Source organism: Trachemys scripta, chromosome 1 (assembly GCF_013100865.1).
Source record: "Trachemys scripta elegans isolate TJP31775 chromosome 1, CAS_Tse_1.0, whole genome shotgun sequence".
Classification (NCBI taxonomy): domain Eukaryota; kingdom Metazoa; phylum Chordata; order Testudines; family Emydidae; genus Trachemys; species Trachemys scripta.
Genome location: NC_048298.1, coordinates 4,627,852 through 4,646,816, shown reverse-complemented (window position 1 = coordinate 4,646,816; position 18,965 = coordinate 4,627,852). Strand labels below are relative to the sequence as shown.

At 47.3% G+C, this 18,965-nt stretch overlaps 1 protein-coding gene across 4 annotated transcripts in view; it reads right to left on the bottom strand.

The window, feature by feature from the left end:
* Positions 1 to 4,959: 4,959 nt before the first annotated feature.
* The window catches only part of AHCYL2 (adenosylhomocysteinase like 2), a 176,916-nt gene continuing 162,910 nt past the window's right edge, over positions 4,960 to 18,965 (bottom strand). For all 4 annotated transcript variants that reach the window (XM_034763830.1, XM_034763838.1, XM_034763845.1 and 1 more), the window contains 7 exons: positions 18,654 to 18,724; positions 17,502 to 17,596; positions 16,432 to 16,530; positions 15,414 to 15,482; positions 15,248 to 15,326; positions 11,248 to 11,368; positions 4,960 to 9,134 (listed from right to left, as the gene is read on the bottom strand). In XM_034763830.1, coding sequence (XP_034619721.1) covers positions 9,128 to 9,134; positions 11,248 to 11,368; positions 15,248 to 15,326; positions 15,414 to 15,482; positions 16,432 to 16,530; positions 17,502 to 17,596; positions 18,654 to 18,724 — 541 coding nt within the window. In that variant the 3' untranslated portion in view covers positions 4,960 to 9,127. The remainder of the gene's footprint in view (positions 9,135 to 11,247; positions 11,369 to 15,247; positions 15,327 to 15,413; positions 15,483 to 16,431; positions 16,531 to 17,501; positions 17,597 to 18,653; positions 18,725 to 18,965) is intronic.

Sequence of the window (18,965 nt, the reverse complement as noted above, 5' to 3'; positions counted from 1 at the left end):
GCTCAAGACTGGTCCCAGTTCTGCAGCTATTTCTGCACAGCCTGGCTCCAGTGGCCATTCAGAGCCCTTCCCCCCACCCCAAGTGACCTCATTGGGCTCTGCACAGGTGCAGGGTCCCCCTGAGCAGATAAGGGACCGGATCCTGCCCTAATGAGGCTTCCAGGGGTCAGCCGCTTCCTACACTTTGCCAAAATGGAATATTCTTCTAGTGTGCAGAGAAAGGACAAAACCCCAGACCCCAACTCACTCAAACCTTCCCTAGCTTGGTTTACTCCTGGGAAGGGACCAGCCCTTGGTCTGTATAGCTCAGTGCTGCTTGGCATTACATCACACTCCCATTCATCATCCATTTCCTATAACCCAGCAGCAGAACAAAACCCTTCCTTTCCCGTTAGCAAACCACGCTGGTCAACATCTCTAAGCGAACACATAGGTGGGGCTATCGGTTCCAGGCCACTGCAGTAACACTGCCGCCCTTATCTGAATCAGCCCTCAACAGCTGTGTGAAAAGAAACCCACAGGCAGGGGCCAGCAAGTTTCAAATGGGATGAAGGGAGGAAGTGAAGGGGGGGAATGCACAGAGCAGAAACAGCAACGTTCCCCAGGGTGGCTGTGTCACTGGCAGCTTGGTCTGACAGCACTGGGTGGAAGTAGAGAAGTCCTGCCGTTAATATGGCCTCTTATCCTCTCCCCCAGAGAACTGGGGCTTGATTCCCAAGAGCATCACAGTCAAGGAGAGAGCAGCTGGTGATGGGATCTTTAGTTAACTGTAAAATGCTGCCCCTGTCCAGCCTCCAACACACACTTGATTTTTCCGTGTGGCCAGCCAGCCGGGACTCAGCACAAAGACCTGTTTGCAATGATGTTCGGAATTTGTCAGCCATTGGAAAAGTCCATATTGAGTCATACGAAATGATTCATTCCAGGCAGCTTCAAAATAAGCGTGTGGGTCACCTTCTAACCTTTAGCCCTGTGGTTAGAGCCTGTGCCTAGGATGTGGTAGACCTAGGTTTGAATCCTCCCTCTGGAGCAGGGACTTGACCTCTGATCTCCCCCATACTCACGTAAGCAACCAGGCTGCCAGCTGGTCTGCTCCCAAGCTTTCCTGCTGAAACTCTTGAGTCTTGTACAACTACATACCGATGCTATAGCCTGGCGCTTAAGGGACTCACCTGGCAGGTAGGAGATGGGGTTTAAAATCCCTCCTCTGAACCAGAGCATAAGGGGATGGCAACTTTGCAGAGCCAGTGAACTGTCTTCCCACACACCGCGGGGCTGGACACTTCTCCCTCTGACATTCATTCTAGTGTGTTGTCACTCAGGCAGTTTGGGACAGTGAGGGGAAGATGTTCAACACTCCCGCTTTGGGGGTGGTAAAGCCACCAAGGACATAAGGTTAAAATGACAATGAGCCAGGTAACGGTTTGGGGGAGCGTTTGAGAGTCAGGCCTTGCGGAGAGGACGGAGGGCTGCAGAGGATTTTCTACACATCTGAAACTAAGAGAATCGGGGGCTAGTTTTGGATTCAGAGATAGTGGAAAGGCTCCACCCCTTCCAGAGACATAATGGAGTTATTGGGTAACAATCACCAGGAAAGGAGACAGGGATCCCAGAACAAAATGCACATAAGGGGTAGTAGATGGGAGCTCTTCACTGCACGCCCCTTGCCGAGAGTCTAACACAGCAGCTGACTCCCACGACCAAGAGACGACTCATGTAGGGAAGTGTATGAACACAATGGATAATGAACCTTTTCTCAGGCGAGCAGTCCCAGTGACTTCCACAGGAAGTGTAAGAACCGTGCGTATGGGGAGCGGCTCCAGGAGTCGGCCCCCAGCTGTTCAAGCCGCCTGCCATTGCTCGTCTGCAGCACACATACTTGTATCGGGCGCCGTGGCCATGGGGGAAATGAGAGCACAAATCGAATCAGTGGAGTCCAGTGACACCAAGAAATGGGAAAGCAAAACTGACGTGCAAAGATAAACTCAGAACCACCCTACAGCCAGCGAAAAGAGCGCAATGTAACGGACTACAGCAACTGCATTAGATTAAGCATTGGAGCATTGGAATGTGGAGTCGTCTCTCCAGGGAAAATGGGGAAGGCTGCTGCTTGCGTTATTTTAAATTCGATTGCACAAAACACTGCAGAACAAAGTGTAACAGCTGGAGGGAACAATCATGCCATGTGTGGGGCTAGGGGAGAGGACTGACGAGGGGACTTACCAGACATAGGCTCCTCTCTTATTAAATGCAGGGGTGGCCCTATGTAAATGCAGACTGAAGAGCGGGATTGGGAGAAACACCTGGCGCCTATATTTCTATTCATTTTTTTTAATAGACAATTTTTCAGTTTTTCTTCTTCCCAGGCAGCAAATGTTCTGCTCTTTTCAGAAGGTCTAATTCTGCAGCATCGCTAGCGAGTTCCCTGCGTTTCTCTGGCTGCAGAGTGCACTGATGGGCAACCCCATGACCATTGCATGAGTGGATCCCAGTCTTTTGCATGGTACTGTTAATTATTCAGCTCATTTCTATTATTTAGCCAGGTGACGGACGCTGGGAGTTAAGGGAAGAGAAGGCATAAGGGATGCCCATTGCTCCAGCTTGGGCAGTCACAGCGGAGAAGCTGCAGTCATTTAACACTAGCATGTCCGCATGGAGCCTGCAAAGCTTTGCCTTCTGCCAGTGAATGAATTCTACTCCTTGGGCGATGCTGTCCCTTGACATACTCTCCAACAGCAGGTTGTGTGAATCCTGGAGGACTGGGGACCTCTAGGAGCAGATGGGAGTTTAAAATGACCTGTTAAGTCACTGCCTTCTGAGAGTTCTCTAGAGATGCTGACCTACTTAGACTTCAGCAGTGGCTGGCCATCACTTTCACCCCCCGGTCACTCCATCAGATGCATCCTCCATCCATGCATCTGACGTCACCGCTACCCAGGGGGGAGGACTGGTTAGTTTAGCTCCTGCTATTTAGCGGAGATGCGCTCAGAAAAGACAAAGAACCACACCTGCCCAATGCATCATGGAGGGACAGTCTTGATGGGAGGTGCCACCATGCAAGTTCTCAGGGAGTTACGGGCTCTCTCCCCCTGCGGTCTACATGTTACTTCTGAAAGGCTTCCCACAAGGGCACAGCATCCTTCTTCCGCATACTTCCCACCAGCCAGAGCTGCAGATTCAGAGCAGGGTAGCTACGTTACTGCTAGGTTACGAGGTTTCTCGATGCTCAATGAAGGAGCATCCCAAAATCGATTATCCAGTGGCCTGTGTGATTTGCGTCCTGCACACCTGTCACACCAGGCAGAAATCTGCCCGCAATTCCCTGCCCATGGTCTCATCACACTCTGTTCCATGCAGCTTTCAGCCAGGAGTGATCTGATTTTGTGTTTCAAAATGGCCATTGGTTTATTCTGTTCATCTTGGAAGAAATTTCATCCTTTTTAATCTATATTTTCCTGTTGTCTTTCTGGGTCTTGTGTAAACACTGATTATTTTGCAAAAGGGCTAGGAAGGGAGGTGACAGAATGGGAGCAAAACAAGATAATGGGATTTTTTTCCAGACACAATTTAGCTTGTTTTCACCAAGGACAGATCAGGAACAGGAGAAAACCCAAGAAACCTACAACCAAAACAATTTCCAGCTACACTCAGACAGCTTCTCCACAGACTATTTCCAATCACTACGCAAAACACAGAGGGGATGGGAAACTTAGTAGCCAGAACCCTCTCTCACAGGCCACCTCCGCAGAGACAGCTGTGGGCTGCTGTATTGTACGGAGGGGTGGAAGCATGTCCAGCATTAAGGTTGCAATCAGCAGTTCAGTATAAAATGACTATAACTTTGGCTTGGAGAATTGGTTTGGCCTGAGATTTGCCAGACCCACCTTGATGGCAAAGGAGAATGTTTCTGCAAAGCTTGAAGAAAATCTGCCCAGCTGATTTTGAGTTACAAGGACACTAAGATTTCCCTGATTTGAATTGTGCTGTTTTCCTATTAAATGACAATATTCTCCAGAAAAAGCAAGAGGACTACTACGAAAACGGTCAATTTCACTCCTCTGCAGCTCTCCCAGTGCAGGTGACCTGCAGCACTCACTGCCCCCGAGTCCTGGGACAATATCCCCCAATACATTCTTTAAAACAATGAACCACCAGTGTGGCCTTACTCTGTGAATATCTCCGGACTGGCTGCTGTTCCCCCACATCTATTGTTTGTGATTACAAGACGAGGGTATCTAATTTAGATTGCAAGCTCCTCGGAGCAGGTAGCCGTCGTTTTCATTTGCAAAGCCCCCTGCACACCTATGGTGCTGTCTACACAATAGAGATGGCATTATGGGATAGGTACACCCAGTGCACCCTGGGAGGAAAGGAAGGAGGGATATAGATGGGGCCGCTCCAAGTCAAGGCAGATCTTCTGTCAGAATCAGTCTGGAGGGAGAAGTCCACACGCTGGGTAGAGGATGGAGTTGGCTGTGTAACAATTGGAGCAGAGGAAGGGGCTGGAGGAACAGAAGTGTCTGAGACAATGAAAACCTGGGAGGAAGAACATGACTGGAAACCTGGTCCTGCTAAGCAGGGGGAGGAATCTGCCATTTCCAGCAGCTGAAGTTTTTATAAACCCACTAGGACTGGCAATACAATATGTGGCTAATTAGAGGCAAGAGTGAATGGACTGTTTACATTTAGGAATACATGGACCGGGACAATACCTTAAGAAACTGATTGGCCCTGGAAATACTCACAGGCTAGAAGAGAACACTAGTGGCCAACACACTCATTAAAACTATTGGTGTTGCTCTGACTTGTAGCTTGTAGTGTGACAAATAGACGATGACGGGCCCATTTTGGTACCTGGTTGTCACAAAAGCTGTGAGGTTAGTAACCTTCTCTATAACATCCCATCCTGTTTCCAACCATTTCCAGGGCCTGCCACAGGAACACACTCCAGAGGCCAAGTGAATTTTGCAACATTTTATTTGTGTTTTGAGATTACAGAGTCTTTATTGCTGATCTAATACAATCACTCAGACATTAATATTTAAAACATCCTTTTGAAAATGTTATAGTCTTAGTTTTTGCTTCCTTACTGTAGAATTATGACAGATGATTGGGTTTCTTTTCCTGGTTTCTAAAGTTCAGAACAGAATTATTTTCCTTATAAGATTTTGCTGGTGTCGCCTATCTCCTTTTTCTAATATTTAAAAAAAATTGTTACATTTAAAAAAACCCGTTACACTTAATTTAGAGATGATCACGGAGTATGATTCCAGATTGAGTAGGAAAAGCCAAGCAAGCCAAAAAGCTTACAAAAAGGTATAGCAACATGGAGAAAATCTGTAAAAGATCAGAGGGGAAAAAAGCCATTTAGAATGATTTCTTTTTCTTCTTATAGCTACATTGAAGATAAAATGAGCTTAAAATCAGCACAAACAAATTCACTGATGAGGACAGCACCACCACACGCTACACTAGTGACAGACTTGGAATAGGTAAGCGACCCTTCCGAGATGCACCGTCGGGTCACCTGATGGAATGGTTATTGTCCTGGGGGCAGATTCAGCCTGATTTCTGACCCCATTTTTCCAAAGGGTGCCTGGATCAACACGTGACCCATAGGGCATTTCCTAAGTGGCTTCACTCCAGAAACCAGAGACAGGTTAATGTTGTCACCTTCCCCACAAAATAAGAGAGAAAAGAAGGCTGGTAGCACCACTGTGCTAATCTGGAAGGCCAGTCTGCTGCCAACAGTCTCGCCAGCTCTCGGGGAAAACTAGGAACTGTTTCCACACATTAAACTCGGGGGTGCCCGAATGATGCCCAAGAGCACTGGCCACTTGGAACGGATTGCAATGCTCCATTTCCGTAAAGCTCAGGGGACTACACCTCCCAGCTTGCAATGCTCCATCTTGATCTGAGCAGAAATGCATGCAGGGGCCTGCAGTCTCTGAGCATGCACCTCTACCTAAAGGGAAAGAGTGGTCCTGGGCCACACTTTGGGGTGCTCTGGTCTCCTAGTCCCTGCCCCAGACAGCAAGCGAGGAGCCCAGGTCATGTTAAGCGATGACTGTCTCTCAGTCTGCACCCCAGGGCATTCCCAGCCATGCCACCTCACTTCTGCAGAGCTAACTCTGTAAAAAGTGCACACGTCTTGACTCAACTGTCTCTAGCGAATAAAGAGAGAAGGAACTTCCGTGTGTCCGTCAGCTTGGAACATTTGCACCCATTCTGTTCCTGCTCAATGATGGGCGTGTGTATGGAAAAAACCCTCCCAAAAAACGATGGTGTCCTAAGATACCCTTAGCGAAGGCTGCACTTCGCTATCAGATTTCAAACCAGCATCGTGGTGTTAGCCTGGGAACTCCCAGTCAGTGTACAGCAACTTCACGAATACGGTACTGCTCCCTAGATGACTGAACTCAGGTCACAGAGGTGAGATGCAGGCTCACAGAGAGAGTACGGCCAGGGCTGACGCCAAGCACTTGTCTAACAAGCAGTTTCACGTGCCAGCCATAACCACGTGAGATCAAGAGCAGATTGACGTGTTGGATGCATGTACCTACTCATCATACATGGACACTTATACCACAAGAGATCTAAGGGAGGAGGACAAGATAACGTTCCCGATTAAATCAAAGACACATGTTGCCCATCCCCCAACTCCTGGCTGCTGGGAAATGGTTCTGTGATTGGTTTAGTACACAGAAGAGAAAAGCCACTCTCTAAGAAACTCCTTCCCCTTTATCCTTGGCCATTTGTGCAGTCCCTGGATGCCGAGATCTTGAAGAGAGGGTGGATACATTCCTGGGACTTTTGCCCAGAAACAGACCCCATTCAGAAAGTGCAATCTACGAGTGAAATCCTGGCCCTTCTGAAGTCAAAGGGGAGCTTTGCCATTGAGTTCCATGGGCCTGGACTTCACCCCACGCGTTTACAAACCACCAAAGTGACTCCAGGATAAAGCTGGATAGCTGCAGAATAAAGTTACTCAAACAGTGTAAGTAATAAAAGTAATACACCCAATTTGCATCTTAACAATAATTCAGTGGTCTCTTCCGAAAAATCTCAGGACCTGAATAAAATCCACCAAGAGTTGAAGATCAATTGATACATGACTGGGGATCATTCTATGATGCCTCCCTCAGATGCAGCCTCATAAAACTTCCAACAGCTTATCTACAACTTTCTACCTCGGGCTCCAGCCCTTTGGAGGTTGAAAATTGGACTAAGCAACATACTAGAAAATTTGCCTTAAGAAACAACCGTGACAATGGACAAGCTGACCCAGGAGGCGGTCTTGTCTAATTTTGTTGATTCTGTGACTTGCCTGTAGACCACAATTTCTGTCTTTTGTAGACAATGCCACAAAGACACCTCTCCCATTCATAATGGCCAAGGATTCAGAGAGGGCAAAACAAGGATCTTCACTTGATCAGGTGCTCAGATACCAGGGTGATGGGCATAGTATATAAAAGCCGAGGCTGATAGGTCAATGCCTCAAGTGGAAGTCTGGTTAGTACCACTTGAAGTACCTCGAATTTTAAAAAAGAAACATGTCGTCGATGCATCTGGGGAGATATGGCAACCTTAAAAATTACCTTGACATGCATGACTGTGTTATATGCAGCATCCAGACAGGACATCTTGGGCTAAAACAAGTAACAGGCATGTTTATCTTCCATCAGTTCTGACTAATACAGCAAGACTTGACAAGATACTAATGTGACAGTGATTCTGAACTCTACTTATAACATCTAGATCTCAGGACAGAGCATACTCTATGGTAATTACTCGGGATAATTACTGGCACTTATAAATCCAAATAAGATTCCCTAGAATTCATTCACTGAACAAATGAATATTTGAAAATAAGACTCGAACAGCTCTGGCACTGGGAGTCTGGGAACCATTTCCCAGAACCAGATACTTTTATACATAGAAGTCACTTCCAGAGAGGACTGAAATCCCAGTTGGAGAAGGACTGTGTCAAGAACGGTCCTCAGAACTGATCTGTTTTACTGCTTCATTCTGCAGCAGTGTGAACAACAAGCTTCTGAGTGTCATCTCGAAGAGCTACCTTGAAATGTAAGCAGCATTTGTCGGCAAAGTCGCAAGCCTGTTCCACAAGCGTGAGCACAAGATGCCACACAACTGCTCCATGAGGAATATAGCTTTGGTTGAATTGTAAAACGTTGGCACTCATCAAAAGCTGCAAAAAAATACTGCAAAGTTGCTGAAGAATGGTGTGTAATTGGGTCTTAGTCCACTGGTGTGAACCCTGCAGCGTTCATCACCCACTGCTTTAGAGTGGGTGCATCTCTGCCTCCCGGGCTCCTAACGCAGGCTGCGGGGTGTCCCCTGCTGATGCTATAAACTGGACTCTTGGTTACAGCTTCCCACAGTGCTAAGGCAAAGTTCATTCTGGCTTCTTGCCAAAGCCTGTCCTTGCACAATAATCAGATTAGAGAGTTTTCCCCAGTGGCTGCTGGCGAGATTTAGTGTTTCACTACTAAGATAGCACCAGTCTCGTCAGCAATGTCTAGAGCAAACAGGCTTGTGCTAGTTTCATTTTAAAATGGCATGGAAACAAAATAACAGAGTGTCCTACCCTGCAAACTGACTGATAGTTCTGGGGACTGGCCCAGATTCCACTTCCAGGTAAGAAATGTTAAGGTACAAAGGAAATGTGCAACCTTGAAATGAAGTTCCTAGACATTAAGGTACTAACATAACGTGCAAGCTTGTAGTCTGATCCCAAATCTCGCCTCATGCATTGTCCTCCATCCCCTGTATATTAGAATAGACATACAGCGATAATGGATTACTTGAAGCTAACAGATACTTTGCAACAAAAGAATTCAGCCAGATTCTTCTTTCCTCCCCTTGCTTCCCGCCCCCCAAAAAACAAAAATCAACTGTCTCACAGTCTCCTGGCAGTAAAAAACACCATTGGCAGAGGCCGCACGTACAGTACTCTAGTTTAATAAATAAATAACCTAACACACTGTCTACTATGTGAGCAAGTCCAGCTCTGATTTAAGAAGCTTGTACTACTTCATCCTGTACAATAGTTGAGAAAAGGCTTGGATTCTTGTTCCTTACTTCTTCTGGTTGCAGCTGCAGAAACTTAATACCTGAAAAAAGATGAGAAATATTGCTCTCAGTTAGTGGGGGTGTATAAAACTGAACACTGTACATGGATCACTGCCAGAAGCAGACAGAGTGTAATGATTTAGTGGGTATAAACGCAAAGGAGGAAGGAGACTGTTTAGGAGGGTATAACCTCTTCCTCCCTTCAACACCCCATCAAATTTAGACACCCACAAGGCCCTTCAACTTTGCCCCAACATCCTAGACCTCTGGTACAATTTTCAAAAGCACCTAAGTCCCATTGACTTTTAATGACCTGACTGAAAAGCTTTAAGAATGGATGGTTTAAAAATTGGAAAGAATGCCGAAAAGAACAAAAATTATTTCAGAGCTGGAGAAAATGCCTTACAGTGAGAGACTGAAAGAGCTCAGTCTGTTAGTTTATCAACCAGAAGACTGAGAGGTGACTTGATTGCGGTGTGTGAGTACATTTATGGGGAGAAAATACCAGGTACTAAACGGCTCTGTAATCTAGCAGAGAAAGACAACAAGAACCAATGGCTGGAAGCTAAAGCCAGACAAATTCAAGTAGGAAATAAGGCACAAAGTTTTAACAGTGAGAGTTATTAATCACTGGAACAAAGTACCAAGGGAAGTGGTGGATTCTCTCTCTCTCTCAATGTCTTCACATCAAGCCTGGCTACCTTTCTGGAAGACATTACTGGGCTCAATACAGGCGTCATGGGGTGAAATGTAATGGCCTGGGTCATGCAGGAGGTCCTACTAAATGATCTAATGGTTCCTTCTGGCTATAAACTCTATGGATCTACGTACTTAAGTCACTGCAGAATATGGGACTTAGAAGTTTTTGAAAATTTCTTCCCTTGTCTTTTGTGTGCTCCCCAACGTCCCTTAACTTCTCTATATGCAGGTCTACCATAATCACTTTGAGGCAGAGACTGTCTGTGTCCTGTACGATCCCCAGCACGTTGTTGGTGCTAAACAAATCACTAATATGTGAAACTGAGCCCAGGGAAATTTAGACTGAACAGCAGGAAATGGCTGATAAGATCTAGAAATGGTTCAAGTCCCATTGCTTGTGACGTTGGACAGGAACGCATTGCAGACTGGGAAGGAAGACTAACTGGCGTTTTGCGGGTCTTTCCCACCTCTAACTTGGAAGATAATTCTTTAAGCGTTTTGGGGCTGCAGGATTCAAAGCGCGTATCAACACTGAAGTGCTGTGTGTTGTACATTATAGTTAAACTTTGGGATTCATAAGATAAAGGAGGGTATTCCGGCACAGCCCCATTCCGCAAGCTCAAACTGATCTGTGGTGGTGCAAACCCATTCTCATCCCACCTGTAAACAGGAGCACAGGAACTTAAATGAATGAGAAGATTTCCCAGTAGTTTGACCTGGAAGAGAGATAATCTAAGGTATCATAACGCGGCCTTTATTTTTTACTGAGCACTGTCAACGTATCCAGACCTGTACAGACTTTGAGAAAGACAGTCCTTGCCCCAAGTGATTACAGTCCAAGGTCGACAGAAACAACAGTTAAAACATTCGGAGGTACGTTTTCAAAGGCACAAATGGGAGCTATGCATGTAAGTATGGCAATCTAGCGCAGAGGGCAACAGAGGAGGTTCGAGTACTAAAGTCTGTACTGCACCAAGACTCTTGCCACTAGAAATGCTCCCCGAGGGACACTAGCAGAAACGCTGCTTTGTACCATTTTGTGCTTGTCAGATTTTAAAAATAATTCGTCATTTGAGTTGGCTGGATGGTGTTACTTTGAGATTTGCCACTTTAGGATGACAGCTTCTGCCAGATACAATAGGCTGCCTCATTTCACGCAAAGCGTTCTGGGTGTCGGAGCTGATCGTGCATTGTCTGATGTCCTTCATTCTGTACCTCCACCATTTTATATCATGTCTTGACGTACTGGGGCAATGGGCAATTACCAAGACTCCAGGAACCCTTCTCAGGGTACCTGTGGAATTAGATGCTTAATCACAGTGATTCTTCTTGCTCATATATATAAGGTTGAGCTGATTCCCACACATACATACGTGTTTGCATATATTACATTAGAGAGAAAGAGAGAGAGAGAGAGAGAGAGAGAAAGAAAAGAAAGATGTTTAAAACCAGCACCTGTAATAGTTTGGTTTGAAAGGCCCGTTTTTATTTAGTCCCAGGTATTTTGCTTGTTCATCTGTTAGTTCTGTCAGATGTGCGTCGAACGTTGGAAGATGAAGACTTGCCACATACTCATCTGAAACAGATTCAAGCCCTGGGAAATTAGCTTGAACGCGGCAAATCCCTTGGGTCCCTCCCTCACTGGAGGAGCTCTAATGCATAAAGCCCGAAAGGGCGTTTGCGTTTTACGTAAGAACTTGTCACGGACTATGGGTCTGTCTACACAGCAATGTAAGCTGGGCTTAAGCCTAGCCCTCCTTGAGTCCACACACCAATTATGTTAACCTAGGGCTCAAACCTAGGGTCCCAGGACTCTCCAGGGCTGGAGGGTCTGAGCCCTATTGCTTTCCTGTGTGCACACAGCCCTAGCTTGACTCTGATCCCAGAAGTCTTCTGAATGTGTCCCAGAATTCCTTGGGGCAACTTCCTTAGTCCTCTCTATGCCAACGATCTGTGGTGCAGTCTATTGCCCTCTCTTGCAAATGGACACCACACAAGCTCAGGTCAGCATTAATCCATTGTCTGCTGAAAACGGGTCTGCAAGTACACTACCAGACAGCCTGCAGGCTTTTCAATGGAGACTGGTCAGAAAAAGCTTTTTGCAAAGAGAGCTGCTTCCTGGTCACAAGAGCCCAGCCAGATTTTGGGGTGCTGGCTGGGCGCCCTGCACATCCAGCCCCTGGGAGGCAGGGGTGCCCAGGAGCAAGAGACAGAGAGTGGAGCGCGGACTAAGCATCTGCCCTGCAGGGAAGGGGAGTGGCAGAGCTCACGGCTCAGCACAGCGGGGGGAAGAGGACCCCCAACACCTCAGCTGCTCCCCCTCCCTGCAGGGCAGCTGGTTGGTCCTGCTCCGCTCTCTGTCCCTTGCTCCCGGGCCCCCCTGGGGGCTAAGTGTGAAGGGGTGCCTGGGCAGTGTGCACTGTGAGGGCGGTGAGTGGGAGCAGGGATAAGGGATCCTAAGGGGGTGCTGGAGCACTCTGTATCCCAAGCCCTGGGGACGCACTTCACCGCTCTGCAGAGGGCAGCAGCCAGGCTGGGGTTTGTGTGTTTTTGTTCTGAAACCTACATTTTTTGTCAAAACAGACAAAAATGAATTAAAAACCAACCAACCAAAACCACTCCCATTGAACAGCGCATTTTAAAAGTTAAGAATCGCAGCATTTCATTTGAACAGTTTGACGGCCCTGGAGATGCGTGTCCTGATTATCCTCAGCTGCACACGGGTATTTTCCTGCCAGTGTGACTCAGCCTAGAGGGGTAAGCCCAATTCTCAGATTAGAGGTCAGTTCAGTATAAAGCCTTCTCCAACTGCAGTGATTCTACCGAGACACGCACCAGAGGAGCTAATTATGCAGTTTATGTACTTGGGTGGGCACTGGAGTTCCATCGATAGCACCATCAGTTAGGAAACAGGGTGGGCAGTAGAGTTTTCCCACAATGCAACACATTTGTAGGGCTAGTGTGTCGACACGGGGTTAGGGTGCTATGCACTTGGGGAAAGGGTTACTTTGACTAAGGTCTGTGCACTGCAGTGTGGACACCAGAGCCCTCGGTTTGAGCACAGGTCAGAAAATCCTTTACCTAGAGTTAAAATGCAGTGTAGACGCTCAAGCCCAGGGTTCCCTGACATAGGTCAGCTGACTCGAGTCCCACTAACCCTAGGCTTACAGTAACTCCTCACTTAACGTTGTAGTTATGTTCCTGAAAAATGCAACTTTAAGCGAAACAATGTTAAGTGAATCCAATTTCCCCATAAGAATTAATGTAAATGGGGGGGGGGTTAGGTTCCAGGGAAATTTGTTTTTGCCAGACAAAAGGCATTATATACATTTTAAACAAGCAATTTAATACAGGTATAAGTTTTAAACAATTTAAAAGAAACAATGTAATACTCCAATCATCATTGCTGAGTATGAAGCAATGGGAACATCACTGCTGAGTATGACGCAATGGGAGGTGCTCCCACCTTACTCCACACAGGCACAGCCCACTGGCCCTGCAGACAATGAGGCAGGCAAGGAGGCTGAAGATGCCGTAGGCTAGGAGAAGCATGTTGCGCAGCGGCAGCTTCCCCTACCGTGCAAGTACCAGGGGTGGGGGGCTCAACCCTTGGCCTGCTCATTCCACCCCTTCCCCCAAGCTCTCACCCTTAACCTGCCTCTTCTTCCCCACACCTCCTCCCCGTTTACTCCGCATGCCGCGTCCTCGCTTCTCCCCCCTCTCCCTCCTGCCCACAGCAATCAGCTGGGTTGCAGTGTTGGGGAGGGAGGGGGGGCCTGCGTGCCAAGTCCTCGCTCCTCCCCCCTCCTGCCTGCCTCCTGAACGCCGCAAACCAGCTGATTGCCGCGGGCAGGAGGCGGGGGGAGGCGCTGATCCGCGGGGTCCACTGGCGGGCAGAGGCTCTGGGGGGGGGGGAGCGTAGGGGAGCTGATAGGGGGGCTGCCAGCTGTGGACAAAGCAGGCTGCCAAACGACGTTATAGTGGAGCATTGCCCAACTTTAAACCAGCATGTTCTGTAATGGAGCAGTGACGTAAGATCAAAACAACGTTACGCGAGAGGACGTTAAGTGTGGAGTTACTGTACATTGCTGTGTGGACATACTCCATGTGGCCCATCCTGACCTCCAAGGGAGTTTTGGCCCTGTAAGAAGTGCAGGGTCTGGCCTCGTAGGTGTTAACATATCACATGCAAACATAAAGTAAGAGAGGAGTTTTAAAGTGTTTCTTCTTTCATTTATCTGCCTGAGTCAAAGTTAGTGGCTGCCCCAAGCATTGCAGGAGATACATTGGAACCTGACGCTGGCGGCTTGGGCAGGGAAGTGAAAGAAGAAACATTTTTTTTTTGTAAAGCAAAGCACTGCTGTTCACCTTTACAGGGAGAAGGGCTGTGTCATTTCTACAGATCTTGACATCAGTACAAACGACCTCCCGGCTGAATACAACTCATTATCCCTGAGAAAAATGTGATTCTGCTAAACAGAAAAGAACTACACTCCCTTAGCTCAGCTGAAGGAAAAGAGTAAAAATATAGCTGCTGCAAACCCTTACAGATCACAGAGTGTGTCCACTGGCTACAGCAGGGGAACGGGAGGCTGGACTCCTGGGGTCTGCCATTAAATCACTAAGTGTCTTTAACCAAGTCATTTGCCTCGCTGCCATGGTTTCCCCATGTGTAAAACGGAGATAATGCTTCCTTACTTCACAGGGGTGAGGCACCTATTTCACACGTGTATCATTCTTGGAATCTCTGATGGGAGGGGCTATAAAATGAGAAGTACGTTACCCCTCGTTACCCTTCAAGCCTCCTAGTAATCCACACATGGGTTTTCCTACTGAGATTTATCTTATTCTTGCACCACCCTCAAGCAGGGTTTAAACACCTTTCAGATAACGGCAAATGTTCATATCAAAACAAGGTAAGTTCTGGTGTCAGGAGACCCAAGTCACGATGGGGAACTGCTCTGGGATTTCCAGATGTTTGGCTAATTGTGTAAACTGTAGGATTACTGCCATAAAGAATGAAGACATGGCTGGATTTGGAAAATGGAAGAGACTCTTAGGGAGACTGAATCCTACCCTGAAACTGAGTAGCTTCTTCACTACAATGAATGTGAATTAATTAGGTCTGACTCACTATCACAGTCAACCATAACCTCAGCCTGTTTTCTAACCGATACCCCTGTGAGGTAGGGAAGCGAGATACTGTTGTATAGAAGACAGTTAGAGCAACTTGCCAAAATCACAGCAGCCGAGCCAAGAACAGAACCGCTCTGGCTGCCTCCCCGTTCCTGCTCTCACCACCAGACAATCCTCATCCCAATTTAGGGGGGAAATCTAAGACACAAAACCCACCAGTATGTGAGAGGATGAAGCCAGATCTCCAAAAGCCATTGAGAGCCCCCACCCTGGTTCCACCTCAGTTAAAGCTAAGACCAGGTGATGGGTATGCCCTTACCCATTTTCTTAGGCAGCAGGTAGACGTCCTGTTTGTAGCGCCCTTCAGGGGCATTGTAGAGCTCTATCAAAGCCAGAGCCTGGGAATAAAACAACACATCTGGCTGAGTAACTCGCATGTACCATAGAGCAAGATACCCCTCTTGCTCACCCCAAATGCTGCTCACCTGAGTGGTTGCGGTGATGGACAATACAAAGGTGGGAACAGTGGAACAGCTCAGGTTCAACAGACGGCCCTGAGAAATAAAATAAATAAGCTCCTTAATTCACATGGTACCTTTCAGCCTGGAGGATCCCAGAAGAAGGATATAGAAATTGCTTCAAACCATCAATGAAATGCAGCCCCACTAGGGTGGAGCGCAGCAGTCCTTTCAGAGCACACAGCAACACTCAACAGAAGTGAGGAATCCTGTTCCCAGGGGAACCTGCAGGGGGCTCTAGGGGGATAGGAAGTAGCAAACTCAAACGGGACTTTCGATGCCGGGGCCAAGCCCCGTACTTGTGTGAAAGGGCCATGGAATTAGCGAACAGCCTGCACCGTCAGAAGCGCAGCACCTTCCCAACCCCGTGCTGGGGCACTGGCTCAGTCCCCAGGAGAGTGCCACCAACACCCCCATGGAGCTGCCGGAGCTTTCCCATCCGAGTACTGACTAGCCAGGCCCCGTTTAGCTGTTGAGAGCTGATGAGATCACAACCCGGGGGAACAGAGTTAGGGAGAGAGAAAGACATGCCTGAGAATGCAGCCACCTGTTCCTTTGTGAAAGACACAAGAAATATTTGACAGCAGCTTGTTGCCTTCGGCAACTTTCTTACCAGTAGGTTGTAGCCCTAGGGAAACCACACATATATAGCTCATTGTCCCAGCAGTCCTCAACTGAATCTCTGCGGCTGAGCCATCAGTGATGGCTAAAAGCTCACTCAAACCATTTCAGAAGAATGAAATCTGACGAAATACCAGTGGGTGGGCTGCTGTGGGCCACAGGCAGAGCGGGAAATGCTGGAGCTGTTCGGAGCAGACAACACGCCAGAGGGACAGACAGGGCTTTGGGAGCTAACAAATCCTTCTACCCAAAGAGACATCGGTGAGCTGCTTGGGCCTATGCTCTAGAGGTTCTTGAGCTCCGTGGCCCATTCAACCCTAGGCAGCCCACTAGGGTAACAGTCCCTGACACATGTGCTACTTACCTCTGCCAGCAGCACTATCCTCTTCCCGTCTGGCCAGATGACATGGTCTACCTGAGATCTCACCCTCTCCCAGGTCAGCTCAGGCGTACGTAAGCTCGCCTGAAATACAGCATTTAAACAGTTCAAGTGCTGGCAAAAATATCAGAAAATAGCAGCTAGAAGTAACACATATCATCCACTGACACTGTTCTGGGGTTATAGATTCCTCCAGGCCTGATCTCTGTCTGATATGTTATATGGGTCACTTATTAATTTATCGTAGGCCAGAGCTCTAACAACAGCTGCAGTTTGAATTCGTCTGATTGCAAAGCTAGCTACAAAGCAGGATGAAAACTGATTTACAATCATGACCATTAGGCCCTCTTGTTGCTGGTGTCACCTTTCTTTCCAGCAGCATGGTGGCTGGCAGCAGGATACAGAGAAAAGATGACGATAACCACGTGTCTATGGGCAAAACAAGTCTTTCTCCTATGGGACTGCTTACAGCAACAAACACCTTCAGGACTGGCACCGCAAGGAAGAGATGGTCCTATTTTCCTGCTTCACTCCAAACACAGATGAACAGATTTAAAGTTCTGTACAGTAATTTGCACCTGGGTTACAAGCAGCGTGCTGAATCCCACTCTGATGCAATTTTAAACTGACTTCTAAGTCTCAGCAAGACCCTTAATGATTTAATAATGTGAAAGCAGACAGACTCGTAGCAAGAGAAGTGCTGCTGTAATTAGCTCGCTACTGGGAAGGAGGAAAAAGGGCCATTATACTCTTCCAGATTTTATTTCTGAAGCTAAACTCGTGTGGGCTCAGCTCTTTTGAATCCTTTGAGGACATCACTGAAGTTACGAAGACATTTTTGGCAGCACAAAATAGTTGGTAGGGGTGGAGGTCTAGCTTATTATGCAGCCCTCTCAGGCCGGCCAGTCAGAACAACTAGCACTAGACTGACTGACTGATCTCAGAAGCTTTCAACACTAATGAGTACGAGAGGTAGGAGGGATTAGGGGAACCAATGAAATGAATGTAAGAAACCCTCTCCCAGGGCATACACCAGAAAACAGCCCAGTTCTTACCACATCAATTTCAGTGTTGGAATGTCCCATGTTGCACACAATACAACTGTTCTTCATTCTGTCTAGATGTTCTCTTGTCACTACGTTCTTGTTACCTTTAAACCCAGAAATATATGGTAATACATACGGATGCTGACATAGCTACAGTAAGTTCACCAGAACAGCCCACTCCAACCAACTGGGTTTTACTTGATGAGAAGTTTTGGGCGATCATTTTTTTCATGAATTTTCAAAAAACTAGAGTGAAAACTAAATGTATTACATACATACACACAGACACAGACAGTGAAGTATGAACCTGGCTCTTTGGCCAGCAAATGAGAGGTACGCATGAATCTATTCAGATAAAATAGACTAAAAAATCCTGCTCCCCAAGGAACTTCCACCCCAAACTCAAATTAAACTCTCTGGGGTTTGAATGAGCTCCCCCTCCAGTGCCTGCACATACTATATTCTGTTCTGCTGAACCATGGCACTTCCTGTTCCAAGCCAGAGCCCAGAAGGACTAAAATAGCTTGAGCGTCCTCACAATATTTCTGCAATGAGGAAGTACTGGGAACCTCTCAGAGAAGAGGATGGCAGTGAGCCTGCTCTCACAAAATGTCTAGCCCAGTTTTGCAGATGCACGAGCTTCTTGTTGTTCTAATGAGCATCTGAACTCTTAGGTGCTTAGAGAACACCAACTTTGTGAAGGTCTAGAAACAAGCAGGTCGAAGTCTCATGTACCTTAGCTGCTTGTCACCTCACGTGAGCGAAGGTATTCACCATACTGAAGTGGTATGCAGCCTTCTGCAGTATTTACTGGGTGCAGGTAACTGTGCTCCGGCTGTTTTTCATAGCTCCATTGGCTGTTGTTCCCCAAGCTAAGCAAGCTAACGGTGACAGATTGAGTGTGTTCCTGGACTGTCATGGGCAGAGCCAAAGCTCCAGCAACCAATGACAGCGTATGGGACTGTGACCAGCAACTAATGTGAAAGTGCCTCCTTGCTTGGAAGACTATCATTGGCTGCTGGGAGTTAGCAACTTTACAAGTATCCTATCAGTGCCCATTATTTTATCCTATCATTGCCCCACTCCAATGGGAAGGGTTTGGGCAGCCTATCTAGTACACTTCATCTTACAGCTACTCCCACTGCCCTGTGACATACGTACCTGTACAGGTGATGACAATGTCAACTTGTCTGATAACCTCATTGAGTTTCACAAGGCGGAATCCATCCATGCTGAGAGGACAGAGAAAAATGTATTGAATCTGAGGATTGGTTGAAATATACCAGACTCAACCCCCCCAATGTGAGTCTCAGCTACCAACATTAACCCTTCGGGGCCAGGGATTGGGAATCCCTGATGCAGCACACGGATGGATTTGTAGTAGCACCAAGAACAGTGCTGGCTAGAGGACTTTAAATGGGGTTGTTATGGGGAAAGTGACACGTTGACAGTGACACGGTCGGTTCCATGTTC